This window comes from Orbicella franksi, chromosome 2 (assembly GCF_964199315.1).
Source record: "Orbicella franksi chromosome 2, jaOrbFran1.1, whole genome shotgun sequence".
Lineage (NCBI taxonomy): Eukaryota > Metazoa > Cnidaria > Anthozoa > Scleractinia > Merulinidae > Orbicella > Orbicella franksi.
In genome coordinates, this window is record NC_138146.1 from 33,837,187 (window position 1) to 33,854,309 (window position 17,123).

Genomic DNA, 17,123 nt, shown 5'->3' on the forward strand with positions numbered 1-17,123 from the left:
ATTCTGACTGAGAAAATTACAAATCGTGGCGATTAAAGGATATTTGCCGATATTTGTTTTATCATGATATCGCTGACGTATCATTAGAGCAGCAACCTTAAAGGCTCATCTCAAACACGATTCAATTTGAGCGCCTAAGCGGCCTCGCTGCTCGTTTTCGCGGCGCTACACTGGCTAATTCATAAGGTGAACCCATATTTGTCGGCCAGCAAATTCAGCAAAGAGACATCATTGATTCATCAGAAACAGATTTATGTTTTGAAAATAGAGAGTCCGCTTGGTTAGATACAAAGCTGGATGCAAGTTAGTCTCGTATCAAGCCCTCACTCTGTTTGACGCTCATCAGATCTCACTCTGTTTGACGATGTTTGACTCTGTTTGATCCACTCGGCCGTGGGAAACTGGTTTCTAGATTAGATGTAGGCAAGCAAAGTCAGTACGCTTGAGGTAGAACTGAAGAGCCAATGTAATTTTGATCTTTCGAGACAGCCTTTCTTTTTTGAGGTACTTTTGTCTAAACTTAGTCGAGTGTGTTTGGTTTACAACACGCTGCGTAAACACCAAGTAGTGTGGTGTAGTTTTCAAAATCTCTAACAAAAATAGACCGTAAAAGAAATTCAGATGGTATGTGACGTCATAACTACCGATGGATTTCATGGCGCTGGACAAATCAACTAGCTTGACAACAGATCATGGAACATATTGACTGTTTTATTTTCAGTACATTCGTGAAGATCTTGATACAGACCCGATCGTCGTCGGTGAAATCGACCGTGAAAACACAACGTAATAAACAAAAGAGCACCAGTGCGCAGGTGCGCGAAAGTTCAATAATAATGGCAAAACTGGTCATACCTGTTGACTGGAGACAACAAAGATTTACACAATGTGATTAAAATTGAATTCTCCTTTCAATTCTCGACACATTTACCATAGCCTGAGTTGAGAGAATCAAAAACACTATCGGTTACGAAAACAACAGGTTAAATCTCCCAAGGATGAGTAGAATTCAGCGCGAGTAATTGCCTGCTGCCAGACTGAGATTTTTGTCGGTTCGGCGCTCGATAAATCTTTAGTCTACACTTCAACTATGCCCGCATTCGAGGTTTAGAAAACAGCAGTTTTCAAAGGACCAATAATATGGAAACTAGTTGTTTGCGCTGGAGGTTGAGACAGTAGAGAGAGACTTTCATTGACGCAGTATAGAACAAAGGAAGCTCCGACGATGACATCGACTGCGATTCAAATGAACTCTCAAAGGTAAGCACAACCACGTAAATAGACTAAAACTGGTAACGAGCGGTTCATCCGAAGACTATTTTGTAGTGAGAAACCTTGTTCAATTCATTGGTTTCATCTTGAACGCCGCTTGAACCTATCTATTACTGAAAGTCTACGGGCGTTAATGCATAAATATTAGATCAAAACCGAAAGATAATATATCTTAGGGTGACAAACCATAAACATCCAAGTTTGCAAAGGGAAATTGACTATCGTTCACATAGTAATACTTCAACTGAATTAAAACGTTCATCTCGCCTTATTTACAAATCTACCTTAATTGTTTCACTTATGAGGGGATCAAATTATCGCTGATGTTTCTATGCACACAGCTGCCTTCGGCTAAAGGTTACGATTGCTGGACCGCTGGTTGGCTCGCACCAGATATCAATCAAGATATCTACTTCTATCTGAAAATCCAAACCCTCTAAGGCCTTCTGATATCTCATGGCTGGCCTTCTGATATCTCATGGCTAGACTTACGTTGTAATCTTCATAAACTAGTGTCCATAACCACCCTATATTAAATAATAAATTATTTTCTCCGAAAGGGCAGAAATTTACCACGTAGAATTATGCGGCGAACTATATACCCTTTACAAGTTTCTTTAGCATTGGCGAAACTATAGATAAAGAACTCAAACCAAGCCAAAACCATGCGAAACCAAACACAAACCAAACCCTAAGAACAAAAGAGGTGTAAAGTAAAAAGGAGCGAGTGAAAAAAAAAGAGGTTTTGAAGTGGTGCAGATCAACCCAGAATTATTAAACGGGAAATAAGTGTTAAGTAGCGCAAGGATATCCATACCTTGACTAAATTGGATAGTTATCTACAGAAAATCAAACGAGTCTCTGTTAAATAACAGCCGTGTATTTTTCCCGGCGATGAATTACCTCAGGTTATAAAACGAGATTCAAATTCAGTTACAGTAAATGTTACCCTGGGCACGAGCTTCTGTTTTAATGGTCTAAGATCACTCAAAATCACGTTCAAATATAGCAATAGGACCATGCCTACGCTGATGTACAACCGTGATTACATCTAGTCCATGGAAAATACGGTCACTTCGTTAACTGCAACATCTTTTCTTCGTACCCCTGGAGATTCTCACGGTAGGGTGCCTTTGCTGTTGCAATTTTAATCGACAAATGTTGTTTATCTCACCTTAGTGGAAATTTTCCTAACCATACTTTAATTAACTGTTTTTCTGTAATATATATTAAACAGCTCGGACTGAATACCATCACATCTGAAGATCTGAAAGGAAGCGGGTAACTCCCAAAAGATAAATGGCGCTGATAGTCGATTTGATCGTGGTGTGGTTTGTTTTCTGGAGTGCCAAATTGTGGGTAATAACAGGTAAGCATTTCTTAAAAAAACCTGTTTTTATTACGATGTATTTGTCATGTTACAAAATGTGTCGGCCAATGTTGCCAGATTGTTAAATTTCTTACTCCCTTTGTCTGCAAATTCATTTAAAATTCATTCAAAAAACTGTACATTATCATCATCTTCTTCTTCTTCTTAGCTTCTTTTGACGCCACTGAGCGCATAAGCGAGGCCTTAAAATTTTACATGGTAGCTTCTGAAAAGACAGGTTTAGACTCGTTTTTAACTTCTATATTTACGACTGCTTTACTTACTTACTTCGGATTGGCTGACTAAACTGATCGACTAACTGACTGACTAACCGAATGACTGACTGACTAACTGACTGACTGAAAGAATGACTGAATGACTGAATGACTGACTGACTGACTGAGTGAATGACTGAATGACTAAATGACTGAATGACTGAATGACTGAATGACTGAATGACTGAATGACTGAATGACTGAATGACTGAATGACTGAATGACTGAATGACTGAATGACTGAATGCCTGAATGCCTGAATGACTGAATGACTGAATGACTGAATGACTGAATGACTGAATGACTGAATGACTGAATGACTGAATGACTGAATGACTGAATGACTGAATGACTGACTGACTGACTGAGTGACGGACTGACTGACTGAATGAATGAATGAATGAATGAATGAATGAATGGCTGACTGACTGACTAAATGAATGAATGAATGACTGAATGACTGAATGACTGAATGACTGAATGACTGAATGACTGAATGACTGAATGACTGAATGACTGAATGACTGAATGACTGAATGACTGAATGACTGAATGACTGAATGACTGAATGACTGAATGACTGAATGACTGAATGACTGAATGACTGAATGACTGAATGACTGAATGACTGAATGACTGAATGACTGAATGACTGAATGACTGAATGACTGAATGACTGAATGACTGAATGACTGACTGACTGACTGAGTGACGGACTGACTGACTGAATGAATGAATGAATGAATGAATGAATGGCTGACTGACTGACTAAATGAATGAATGAATGACTGAATGACTGAATGACTGAATGACTGAATGACTGAATGACTGAATGACTGAATGACTGAATGACTGAATGACTGAATGACTGAATGACTGAATGACTGAATGACTGAATGACTGAATGACTGAATGACTGAATGACTGAATGACTGAATGACTGAATGACTGAATGACTGAATGCCTGAATGCCTGAATGCCTGAATGACTGAATGACTGAATGACTGAATGACTGAATGACTGAATGACTGAATGAGTACCTGACTGACTGACCGACTGAATGACTGAATGACTGCCTGACTGACTGACCGACTGACCGTCTGACTGACTGGCTAACCGACTGACTGACTTACTGACTGGCTGATTATAGCTAACCGGCGAGCTGACTGACTTACTTTCAATGCGGCACTGAATTGTTATGAAACCTGCAGCTCAGTCTGGGTGATATCCTCATACAGAGTTTTCGCATCAAATGATTGTTTGTCATGATACTAAACTGTCTTTGTTTACTTCAGAGTCGGTTGAAAGATGTAAGCGATACCCGGATCCCAAGAACGGTCACATTGTATGCGACAGCCTGTTTCGCTTATTTTGCGCCCCGGAGTGTGACGAGGGTTTCACGTTTGAGGATAAGCCAGCAGTGGTATACATGTGTGGGCCTCTAACGGGAGAATGGTTCACATACCCTGAAGGAGAAAAGATCCCCTGGCCTGACTGTGTAAGAAAAGAAAGGTAACCGTAAATTTTACTATAAGGTTCAGGTCGAAAGTCGCCTCTTCATTGGATTAGAAAGATCTAGCAGAATGTTTTTATTATTTCAGGGATCCGCCTGAATCGAAAATCGAATCGAATCAGAGGAGTAAAAGTCTTAAAGGGATAAAGGAAATAGAAAATATAACTGGAGTGCCCTTGGTTTCTTGCCGGCAATAACGTAATAGCCCGTTTGTTATTCTGCTCGAAGCTTCAGTTTTCATATGCTTGCATTGCAGCCAATAAGACAAAATTTGAATCACATGACAGTTTAAAAATAGAAGTATCGCTAGAATTAAATGAAATCACTGTTTATGCGAGTTTCAATTGAAAACTGAGAGGCGATTATGTAAGAGGACAACCAGCATTTCACTGGTTACCTTTGCTTGATTTTAGCAATTATTCTTTTTCTCAGAATTATAAAATTCCTCACAAATAAATACAAAACCGAAAACATATGGTTAAAAATGTTACTTCTAATAGGTTATAATCAAAGGAACCAAAAAAGAACTTATTTCTAGGTAGGTTTTGTCAAAAGTACATCTTCCGTTCCATGCACTTTTACGTCAGTCGATCTGCAACCAATAGTCAAGTACATGCAATGCAAGTGACCAGGTTTTCGTGCCACTTTGTTTAAAACAACGCCAAGTAAACACCAGATGAAATTATATTTTTAATATTCTCAACATTTTTTTCACTTTAATATTAACAACATTAAATTTCACTTTAATATTACAGTTATCGTTACAATTTATCATAAATTTAGCTATGAAAGATTGATCGCAATGGTCAAGATGAAATTTAATGAGCTAATTATTATTATTATTTTATTTATTTATTTATTTAATTTTTTTGCGTCTTTCTTTTCCAGCTGTAAGGGTGATAATCTGGAAGATGATGCGGCGACTCGCAGGGCGCAAATAACTCAGAAAATTCATCAAACACATCAAGGGATGTTCCTTAGTAATCGCCGAATGAAACCGACGCAACTGACTGAACACCCGAACACCAGGTGATACTCCCGGATGTCGTTTCTAGATTAAATTACTATACTCTGTTACTCTAAGTCTTGGAGGATAATCCCAGAAACACTGGGTGAGAGTGTGCGGCCCACCGTCGCGAAGCCCTTACCCTATTTCAGACCAAAATCTGCGATTTTCCTTATCCTATTTCAGACCTGGCCAAAAATTCGATACCCTATTTCAGACCTAATCAGTTTTCTATCTCTGACCAATGTTTATATGCTTTAATAGGTAGTAGGAAGGTCGAGAGACCAAATATTATAAAAACTCAATAGAAAACGTTAAATGTACAGATGTAACGAGCCGCAATTGGTTCAGTGTGCCTTTGAACCCCATTTTACACATGCACACAAACCATGGTTACCCTATTAAAAACTAAAACGGCAAAAAAATCGATGCCTTATTTCAGACTAAAACGGCTAAAAACCATGCTCTTTGGGGCCACACAACACGGGCTCTGAGTGCTTCAATCGGTAATGAAGTTACTCTAAAACGTAACTGGCGTACTTCCCACACAAAAAACCTGGCTGCCAAAACATGCATTGTGATGTAACTTCAACATTATACTATCGTTGTACCTCACATCAAATAAGAGCAATGAAGAACAACGAAAGAATGACAGATCCGACCATCAGAATAAGCTCCTTGACTGTAAAAGAAATCTCCCTGTGATGACAATGTATCATGGAAATTGGGCCATCTTGAAAAGATTTTAGTTATGGAGAAAATAATTCTGTACTAAATGACTAAATGCCATGGACAACTACAAAGCGGTTTTCTCTAATGCTTTACTCACCGTTATTTTGCTTCATTTCCCAGATATCTTCATCTCTTTGACTACATTCAGAGGGCACATCAGATTTATAATGATAAACAGAAGCCGTCTATTGGATACAATGCTTTAGAACAGCAAAGGCAGTTAGAGTTACAACAACAACAACAACAACAAAAGAAACAAAAACAACTGCTAATACAACAACAAATGCAGAGGAGACAAAAAGTGATAGAAAAGCAGAAATTAGTGCGACAGGAACAAAATTTTCAGCGAGAAATGATGGAAAAACAACGTCAACAGCGCGAAGCATTAATTGAATCACCAACTACAATTAATCACCAACACGTTATTGCAACTCCGTCTACTCCATGGAGAAATCCTGCATATCAAAATTGGCAGAAGAATCTTCAATCCAATGCTAGAGTTGATTCCAGATTTGTATCTCCTGTGCATGCTACGCCATGGAGTTCATATTATCCAAAAACGCCACAACCTATACATGAAAGATATTCCGCTACGTACGGAACACTTCAGGAGAAGACAAGAAGCAACGTGGCAAACGGTAATTTCAATCAACAGCTACGTAATTCAGAAGTAGGAGCAAATTCCGTAGGCTTGACCCAACAGAACGTTGTACGAAAATCCTCACTGCAAAACAATCAGGTGGAAAGAAATCTGACGCCAGTGAAAGAACAACCTGTCACGAGTACCTGGCAACGCCCAGACTTCAATAGAGTACTACCAAGCTCACAACGAAATGCTACTTCTCTGACTCTACAACCTCTGCAACATAACCAGAATGACGTTCATGTAAGGCCACAGCTGATCTCCAATCAGATCACATCTCCTGGAGTTGACGTCAACCTTACAACCCAATCACAGTTCAAAATCTCTTCAACTAACCAATCGGAAGCAGGAAACCAATTTAATGTCTCTCCGAAGAGGGAGCGTCCCCAGTTGTTAACACAAACAGCCAAAGGTCAAGTTAATCAATTTTCTGCAAAGGCTGCAGGTTCAGTGTTTCAAACAAACAACGATGGACCTCCTAGAGTGGAATCTGAAGACGATCTAAATAAAACGTCTCAAACAGAAGGACAAAGAGGTGTGGGAGATGGAGCAGAGAATAGGACACAAGAAAAAACTCAAAAGAAAGAAAAGCTGTTTTATTTCCCAATTAAAAGAGACACTTTAATAAGGCTGTTGCCTTCGAACCTCCAGGAAAAATACAGATCTCTTCGAGAAACCAGAAACATTAACTCAACTTACGAGGCCTCCATTAACAAAAAGAAAGAAAACTCGACAGTTCTGGAAGACATGAAAGTTCAGCAAAATGTAGCTCAAAAAATGGATTCTTCAGCGAATGTTTCCAACTTTAAATATTCTATTCGGCAAATTAAAACAGGAAATGACAGTATAACAGAATATTTTGATCTACTGCCCCAGAGCATACCGAACGGTTCGTATCAAAGCGAAGAACCAATTAAGTCAAGTAATACCACCATTGTTCCTTCTACAACATTCAAAAACTAAAATTAGAATTTTTCTTTTGAAAATCCCGAAGATGAAGCTAATATCATTGAAGAATTAAAGGAAATCGGATTGTAAAATAAGCCTATTGTGTTGTACCAATTTTGAAGAAAAAACATCCCCCCCGCAACTAGCTTAAATTTATATTTCAAAAACACCGCTTCCTGTGTGCTAAAAGCAAATGATACTTTAAGACCTTAGAATTTTCTAGTCCCTTCTAATGCATGTGTATATTTTGAAGCAAATTAAAATTTAACAACAATAATTTTTTTTAGTCTATAATTTAATTTATTAACTGAAGCTGACTGAAAATTTTGAAAACCCTGAGGGCCTTGATTAGAAACACTTTCTCGTAAATTTTTAATTTGTCTATATTGGACGGAAATAAAAAAATGTACTTGGTACCAGATATAAACAAATATAGAGTTATTTTCAACGTATATCTCTTGTTTTAATTTTGCAATTTTTTAGTTGGAAAAAGCACCAGTATAGTTCTTTCAGGAGATAAATCTTATTTTTAACATTCCAGTCACGGTCCTGTGTTCCTTCAAAGTATTCAAGCAATCCGTACAATAAAAATTATTTTCAAAAAAATCGAAAGTAATATAAGAATGTATATAAGTGGTCAAAGGTCAATTCCCTATCTAGTTTCCTCACAGCTAACCGGATCGATTTTGCAAAATAGAGATTGATTTGTCTTTGACAATTTTAGGGTTAACCTTTCAGCACTGTTAAAAAGGTAGAAATTAAAGGGAAAAGATTCCAGCCGGTCTTAATAAACCAGCTCCGTGTTTCCTCCACTATTTTGAGAAACATGACCTAAAGTCGGAAACGTTTCCACACGTTGTATGAGACTTCGACTTGACTTAACTTGATATATTCTCTAAAATTAAGCATACATCTAACTGAAAAACATAACTAGAAAGAGTGAAGAATCTAGTTGATAAAATGTAATTGCAAGAAAACACGCGCGGTCATTCTTTTGGATTTTGTTTCTAACCTCAGCCGGTCGAATCCACGGAGAAAGACCAACGTATGAATTATTACATGAAAGCGAAACTTCTCAAAGAATTTGTACTCCCATGGTTTGAAGAGAAAAACCTGTAGTCAGAAATCGTAACTTAACATGATACGTGCATTCTGCATGTATAAAAAGAATGAAACGTTACAGGAATTACTTGACGTCGACATCAGGCTTCTACACAAAATAAGTATTTCGTCCAATGTTGGTTTTCTGATCAAGGAAAAAGCTGCCGTATCTTCTCGCTTTTTCGATGAGTTTAATTAATCTACGCTCGTTTGTTTGTTGGCAGCTGCAACAATCTTAAACCAATCATGGCAAGAACGTGCGATTTAGACAGGCCTAACCGCAACTTCAGTTATGGCAGCGCGAATTAGGATAACAACTGGAAAAACTAATAACTGTAAAAATCTAAGGTGATGGTTGAATAACAACACTTGAATAGGATTAACAGCTGGTGGGCAGCGTAATTTCTGTCTTTGTAAGGTCTAATGCGCGTCTGCTATTTAGCGAGACCCTATAAAATAATAACAAAAGAAACGAAATTAAAGAAGCAATAATTGTTGACATAAATTGAATTAGCAAGTTGTGGTGCTAAATATTCACGAATCCATTTAATATATTGTTTACATGAGCTTCACCTCCCCGAATTAATTTGAATTTCGCTAAAAACAAACTAATCTCGCCACCGGATTATATATACTAACCTCATTAAAGTTTCCCATTTTATACCACATATAGAGTCGATACTATTTGTAAACCCTTTTCTTCAGTCGGCTTCACAAAATCCTCTGTCAAAGATATCAGTTCTTGAATTAAAATTGGTGGAAAGTGCTCGGTAAATATTACATCGTAATGAAAATACTACAATTGTGCAAATATCCAGGCATTGTTTATATCATCATTTCAGTGCACGTTTTAAGACGTAACACTATATATATATAGGGAGATTAACGAAGGCGAAAAACACTAAGTCAGTAAGTACACCTTGAACATGATGTTGGATCAAATCTCATTATCAACTCGTGCATATCCTAACAGCAAACCCAGCCAACACTGTCAGAAAAAAACACAATAAAGCCTTAGAAATTTCTCGACAAAATCTGTCCCTAATGCTATTAAAGATTTATTTAAGACATACCAGACAATTATCTTAATTATCGATTATCTGTTAAAATATGGAAAACGGCAAACCTCAGTGGATGAGACAAAGAATATTAATTAAATCCATCTGAGTAAACTTTACCTCGTATTATTAAAATACCACACTTTCAATAATAAACAAAGTAAATTCATCCATTCGTTTGAGGGGATTTGGTCTCTGTCTCAAAATGACCCCAACAGCAACCACCATCATCGAAGCAGCCATCCTTGTTTTCATTTGCACAGTTTCCGTTCTTGGAAACATCAGTTTATTTTTTGTTTTTACAAGAAGAAAAGCCCTTCGCACTATCTCGAATGGTTTTCTTCTCAACCTTGCCTTCGCTGATTTGCTCGTGTCCGTGTTAAACATGCCGATAACAGTGGTCACCATTGTCAAACAGCGCTGGATATTTGGAGAATTTGCTTGTGTTCTTCTTGGATTCACCACGATGCTCTCGTTTGTTTCATCCGTAATGTCACTTGCTATGATAGCAATCAACAGATATTATTACGTGGTGCAGTGGAAAACGTACCCTTCTATCTTTACACCTAGAAGATCGGTGCTGTTTACGGGAATTGTGTGGTTGATATCTTTGTTATTATCCATCCCTCCGCTCTTTGGCTGGGCTGAATATCGTTATATAACTGGCAAATCGTACTGTTTTGTATTCTGGCCTTCTGATGTGTATTACATGTATTTCATGTTAACGATATGTTTTTTCGGACCTCTAACTGTGATGTCTTTATCGTACTTCAATATCCTACGATTCACAAGGGAAGCCAAGCGGCGCGTTAATCAGCACAAGGATAGTGTAATTACGCAACAGAAAATACAAACAAGACGAGAAAGTGAGAGTTATTTTTTTGAGAGAAATAAAAGACGTTTCAGAATGACTCAAGAAGAAGTAAAAATAACGAACACTTTGCTGATTGTCGTCGCTTGTTTCATGGCTTGTTGGGCGCCATTTGCCATGACAATGTTTTTTGACGTGTACTATCCACACCCACTGCCAAGGACAATTGACATCAGCACGTTGTTGCTAGGCTACGCGAACAGTATGTGCAATCCGATTGTGTATGGAGTAAGGAACCAAGCTTTCAGAAGCGAACTTGTTCGTCTGGTCACGCAGTGTCATTGCCCACGCGTAAATACTAATAGGGTTTCTGTTCTTGACACGTTTCAACCAAGTTCCGTGATGGCTTGTCAGATGAATGCGGCTCAAGCCACAGAGATGCTTCGAGTATCAAGGATTTTGATCGCTGAATCAGCGAGCGATGAAACAAATACCTTTCCTGCGCTCAGATCCACTGAAAGTACTCAGATTGACCACTGAGATAAAGTGAATCTATAGAATTCAATCCTTTTCATTCAATATCAGCCAGCCGTAAACGGAGAACAAAACTATTACAAGTTTTGGAGCTATTGGCAGAATCGATCTGAACATATCTTAAACATTCCATGTAGCTATATCCTACGATAGAGACGACATGACACGGATGCTCGACTGTGTTTTGACATTTCAGACAGACAATCTGATGTTTTCAAACTGAAACCGTTTCCCAAGTGTGCATATGTTGAATTTTAAATGCGTGAAAGAAATTATTTGTCAGCTAACTAGTCAACTTCTGATACAGATCAGTAAAATTGAAAGACGCGGAGTTTTCCCTATGAATAAGTAATAGTAAGGAGATGTCAAGAATAAGAAAGGTTGATTAATGATAACGAGATTTCAATAGCTAAGGCCATAATCTGAGATAGAATGGTCTAATCAGACGCCGATAAGTCGATTTGCTGAACGTCTGACATTTGTTTAAAGCCTCATAAAAGCAAACCGTACAGATTCGACTGTTTCTATGTACGGCTTTTCGTGAGAATATATGAGAGACAATTCACCTGCGTAGATTTTTACTTTATGTAAATATTCCAGAAATTTTTCAATTTTCAGCTGTTGCTTTTTTGTTACTTGGCAATGGTTGATGTTGATGTACTTGTCTTATGGTGCAAATTCTTGAGAAGAGGAGTTAAGTGATCAAATATTTGATTTACTAAGCACGTACAAGGTTGAACAAAGCTTTAGAAATAAGGAAAGACAACATTAACATTAAATATCGCTAGGGTCACATAGGCTGCAATTTATTATCAATAACATTTAAAGCCAGGTTTTCACCACGACATAAGCATAAGCACATGCATAACAGTAGTGAGGACCCCACAAGCATGTAGGCTTGCGCAGCATGGATAATTGCCTTATTTTCGATTCCATACGGCGTCCTCGAAACAGTAAAACAAGATGGCGGACTTATATCCTTAGGGACTTATGCTTGTGCTTACAGTAGCTCGTTTTCACTTGGCATAGGCATAAGCATAAGCACAAGCGCAAGAAAAACAAAAACTTTGGAGTCATTAGCACGTTTCTTTTTTATATTCCTCAAATTAAACACCTCCAGCAAGATTTTCATGAGTAACGAACGGTTGTTATTTAGTTTTTCTAACGGCCACGGTAACAAAATTTCCCTATCTATTCGAATGGAAAATGTCACCTTTTAAATATCCCAACTTTGAACGCGATCAAAATGAAGGAGGACCGATGTGATCAATGATTCGTTTTGTAGTGTAACTAAATTATATTCAAATTCATTCAAAGGACACTTTCTGACTCAGGTCAAGTAGTCATAAGATATTGCATGGGTGAGTAATATGGGTAAGCTATGCAAATTACATTATATTATTATGTAAAGAATATACGAGAATAAAAGACATAGTATAATTTCCAGAGGTGAATATAAGAATTGGACATTCTGACTGGTCATATGAAGCTATATTCACCCCGCTAAAGCTTGGTTACTTCCATCTCGGCAAGTAAACATGGCGGACAGTTGGGGAATGTAGTTTTCATTTATTCGAAAGACATCACTCCAAGTCCAGGATATTTTAAAGGATGGGGAATTTTCAAAATGACTGCTGTCCCTCTTGGACCAAAAATCTTTACAAGAATCGTAAACGCAGTGGTTGCGTCGATCACCAGCAGGTCAGATATTTTTCTTCAAACTGAAGTTACTCATTTTTAGGCGATGATGACAACTGTGAATGAAGTCAACAACGATCTAAAACAAAGGTAGCGAATGAATTTACTTTTCGTGTAGTGTTTCGCTCGTTTGTTTTACTGCCGAACTCGATGAGTAAATTGATTCGCAATCGATGTACATGTAAGCTTATTATTAAAACTACAGCTGCGTACTTGTATGCACACGAACGGTTGCGCCTGTGTTTTTATGTTTTAGCCGTTATTTTGTAGTCCTTGATGTTCACCTCTGAAAATTATATTAAAACAATTATTCGCCTCAGGCTCAGGGAACATTGGTGCATAATTGTTAAATATGTTAACAAATTTGGCATCAAAAAATTGTATCATTCAGTTACGCTTTAATTGGAAGGTGATTATAAGGAATACTTTTCAGGCTGTTCTTGCGACAATCATGTGGCGATTTTAAACAGATGCTTACAACCGTCTCAATTTCAACCGTCTCTCAAGACAACGTACATACTTGCAATTCAACCTTTCCGGAAAATTCACAGTTTTTTCCATACAGTCACTTGAGAGCATGCACCCCAACCTTGCTTGTGAGTGGTTCGCTAACTGTTGTTCCCTAATCTTACCCATTCGACATTCAGTTAAGCTATCATCATCATCATCATCATCATCACCACCACCACCACTACCACCATCATCACCACCACCACCATCACCACCACCATCACCATCACCATCACCACCACCACCACCATCACCATCACCATCACCACCACCATCACCACCACCACCACCACCATCACCATCACCACCACCATCACCACCATCACCATCACCATCACCACCACCACCACCACCACCACCACCATTACCATCACCACCACCATCACCATCACCACCACCATCACCACCACCACCACCACCACCATCACCATCACCACCACCATCACCACCATCACCATCACCATCACCACCACCACCACCACCACCATCACCATCACCACCACCATCACTACCACCACCACCACCACCATCACCACCACCACCACCACCATCACCATCACCACCACCATCACCACCACCATCATCACCATCACCATCACCATCACCATCACCATCACCACCACCACCACCATCACCACCACCATCACCACCACCACCACCGCCACTACCACCATCATCACCACCACCACCACCACCATCACCATCACCATCACCACCACCACCATCACCATCACCACCACCATCACCATCACCATCACCACCACCACCACCATCATCACCATCACCACCACCACCACCACCACCATCACCATCACCACCACCACCACCATCACCATCACCACCACCATCACCACCATCACCATCACCATCACCACCACCACCACCACCACCATCACCATCACCACCACCATCACCATCACCACCACCATCACCACCACCACCATCACCACCACCACCACCACCACCACCATCACCATCACCACCACCATCACCACCATCACCATCACCATCACCACCACCACCACCATCACCATCACCACCACCATCACCACCACCACCACCACCATCACCACCACCACCACCACCACCATCACCACCACCACCACCACCACCATCACCACCACCACCACCACCACCACCACCACCACCATCACCATCACCACCACCATCATCACCATCACCATCACCACCACCACCACCACCATCATCATCATCATCATCATCATCATCATCATCATTCCTTGTAGCCCCCAAGGGGCATAAGGCCGCACTAAGATATTCTGCGTAGAAAATGAACCTTTTTTGGCCAGTTCAGGGGGAGCTGGTACCTGCCGGTAGCCAGGGACTTGGCTTCTACGCTGGAATCCCTCTGAACATAAACCCTGGTCCCCAGCTGGGAGATCAGAAGGAAACGTTTTGCACCATTTCTGACGGCGTTTTCATAAATCCAAGCATATTAATGTAACCAAATATTTACAAATGCCAATAGCAAATTTTGCTCACTACCTGATCTGTTACCGCGCCAACTCAACTAAAAACATTTAAAATGAATTTCTACACCCGCCGCCATAGTTACTTAACCCAACCAGCTTCTAAGCAAAGCCTTCAAAGTTAATATATGTTGGAAAGTCCAAGACCGTGCACAATCACTTTGTTTTAAGTTCCCAAACTTTTAGTTAGATTACGCCACTGTTACGTAACCAGAGCACTTCTATTGTTAGTCCTCCGGACACATGTCAAAACCTACTGTGTTTCGTGTGTAGTCAAGGGAAACAAACCGAACTAAAACATAGTAAAGAATTTTACCAGGCTTGCTAACCATTTCACCTTGCTTTTTGCTTAAACTGCTATCGTTTTCAAGGTCATACTACAAGTGCTTTCAAGGAAACAAATAAAGGAGCCAAATTTTGTCCTTTTTGCCGGCACAACTCATCGTTCTAAGCGTAACTTTTCCAGTTTTCGTGAGCTACAATGGAAAAGGAGTGCAATCATTTGGTTTTTACTTAATTATCCAACAGTTGTGGCATAAGCTCCTGGTTGTGACTATTTTCTAATTTCTAGAAAAGTGAAATCCAAGATGGCGAACTGAATAACGCCTTGTGACGACATAGATGATCTTATAAAAAAATCTTAAAGAAAATGCAAATGCAAAGTGTTGACTTCATTATTGAAACGAAAACCATAGAAGAAGAGGAGGTTCCCCCGTACCCCCGTTAGGATATAAACTTGCATGAACATCCGACGTTTAATACCAGTTAATGTCGTGAATTTAACTTTCGCTTTTTACATTTTTGCAAGAAGTCGACACATGACTCTTTTAGTCTGTTGTTTCTGCTACACCAACACGATGGTTCTGGGCAACGACATTTAATTTTATGTAGCAAAAAGTTTGTGAATTGCAAAGACATTCAAATGCGGATTGAAAGAGCTTTTAGATCAGCGCTTTGAAAAAATGATAAGAAGTTCTAAAAATTATTGATAAAACTTTAGTTAAGGTAACGGAGGAAACAAATTTGGCCAACACCAGGTGTTAAGTAGTCTGGCAAATTCCAACTAAATAGAAAAAAACACTCCTAAAATGTTTAAAAAATGAATATGTAAGATATACACTATCATTAGATATCTTGTTGCCTTTATGTCTAATATAACACTTGCTATCACATTTTCAAACGTAAGTAATTCATTTTCTGCCTCTCTTCATTAGCCACGTGTCGTGGTGCGACATCGTTTACCGAAACTATCTGCTATTTCCTTCACGAAATTACATCTGGGACGTGGATAATGTTTTTTGTATGGTTACTGTTGAGTATTTTGATCAAAGTGCCGATGTATGTATGCCACTACTTTGAAACTGAATTAACGTCAATTTAAGTGACAAAATACAACAACAAAACGATATATGAAATTGTTCCGTTCACATCTCAGGAAACCCACAATAAGGATAACATGTAGAGGTTTTCCCGAGTTCATTTACACAGACCAGCTGACCGATGAATTTTTTTTATCTTTTTACCAGTTTTTTCACCTAACTGAAAATTTCGTGTCCAATATAAATACAATATGACTGTTTAGAACACCTGTGTAACTAACATGACTCAATGTCAATTTAAATAAAAAGAGCTAGCTGTTATGATATTCCCCAGTTTTACAAAACAAAATCAATAACTACCGACTTAAGAAATGGCTCTCGGAATCTTCTTGAAGAATACTTTAACATAAGACAACGATAAATGTTCAATGAACGTCTAAGAATTAACTGTATTTCGCAATACGAAAGGCTCCTATAATCTTTACGGAATTAATCAACTTATCATGTTAAATCCAGACATTTGAAAAACTCACTGAAGTTTTAATATGGTCATAAAATCGTCCCCCAGATTCATTAACGCGCAGAAGTCCTTGAATTTATAGAAATAATTCAGGTAAATTGAGCTTTGTCCACTAACAATTATGCGCAAATGGTAATTAATTTAAAGGAAACTCGTAATTATGCAAAGAGAGATCAGTGTGACTAAAATTGATATGCCAAGACGTCACTAAAACATCCATTAGTAGATAAGGTAGGCTTACATATAATTATGACTTTCATCTGCCATACATCCAGCTGTTTACACGTATAATAATGAGCTTGAAAGGGATTTGAAGGCCGAGGC

The 17,123-nt window shown here is 38.8% G+C and overlaps 2 protein-coding genes across 2 annotated transcripts; both read left to right on the forward strand.

The window, feature by feature from the left end:
- Window positions 1–673: 673 nt before the first annotated feature.
- Window positions 674–8,107, forward strand: LOC145479447 (uncharacterized). The gene is made up of 5 exons (XM_081457816.1): window positions 674–1,260; window positions 2,510–2,641; window positions 4,212–4,428; window positions 5,318–5,458; window positions 6,288–8,107. The coding sequence occupies exons 2-5, from the start codon at window positions 2,572–2,574 to the stop codon at window positions 7,771–7,773; spliced, it is 1,914 nt and encodes a 637-aa protein (XP_081313942.1). The 5' UTR covers window positions 674–1,260; window positions 2,510–2,571; the 3' UTR covers window positions 7,774–8,107.
- Window positions 8,108–9,838: 1,731 nt separating this feature from the next.
- LOC145469806 (melatonin receptor type 1B-B-like) lies at window positions 9,839–12,563 on the forward strand. The gene has a single exon (XM_081453622.1). The coding sequence runs from the start codon at window positions 10,123–10,125 to the stop codon at window positions 11,266–11,268; it is 1,146 nt and encodes a 381-aa protein (XP_081309748.1). The 5' UTR covers window positions 9,839–10,122; the 3' UTR covers window positions 11,269–12,563.
- The last annotated feature ends 4,560 nt before the right edge of the window (window positions 12,564–17,123 follow it).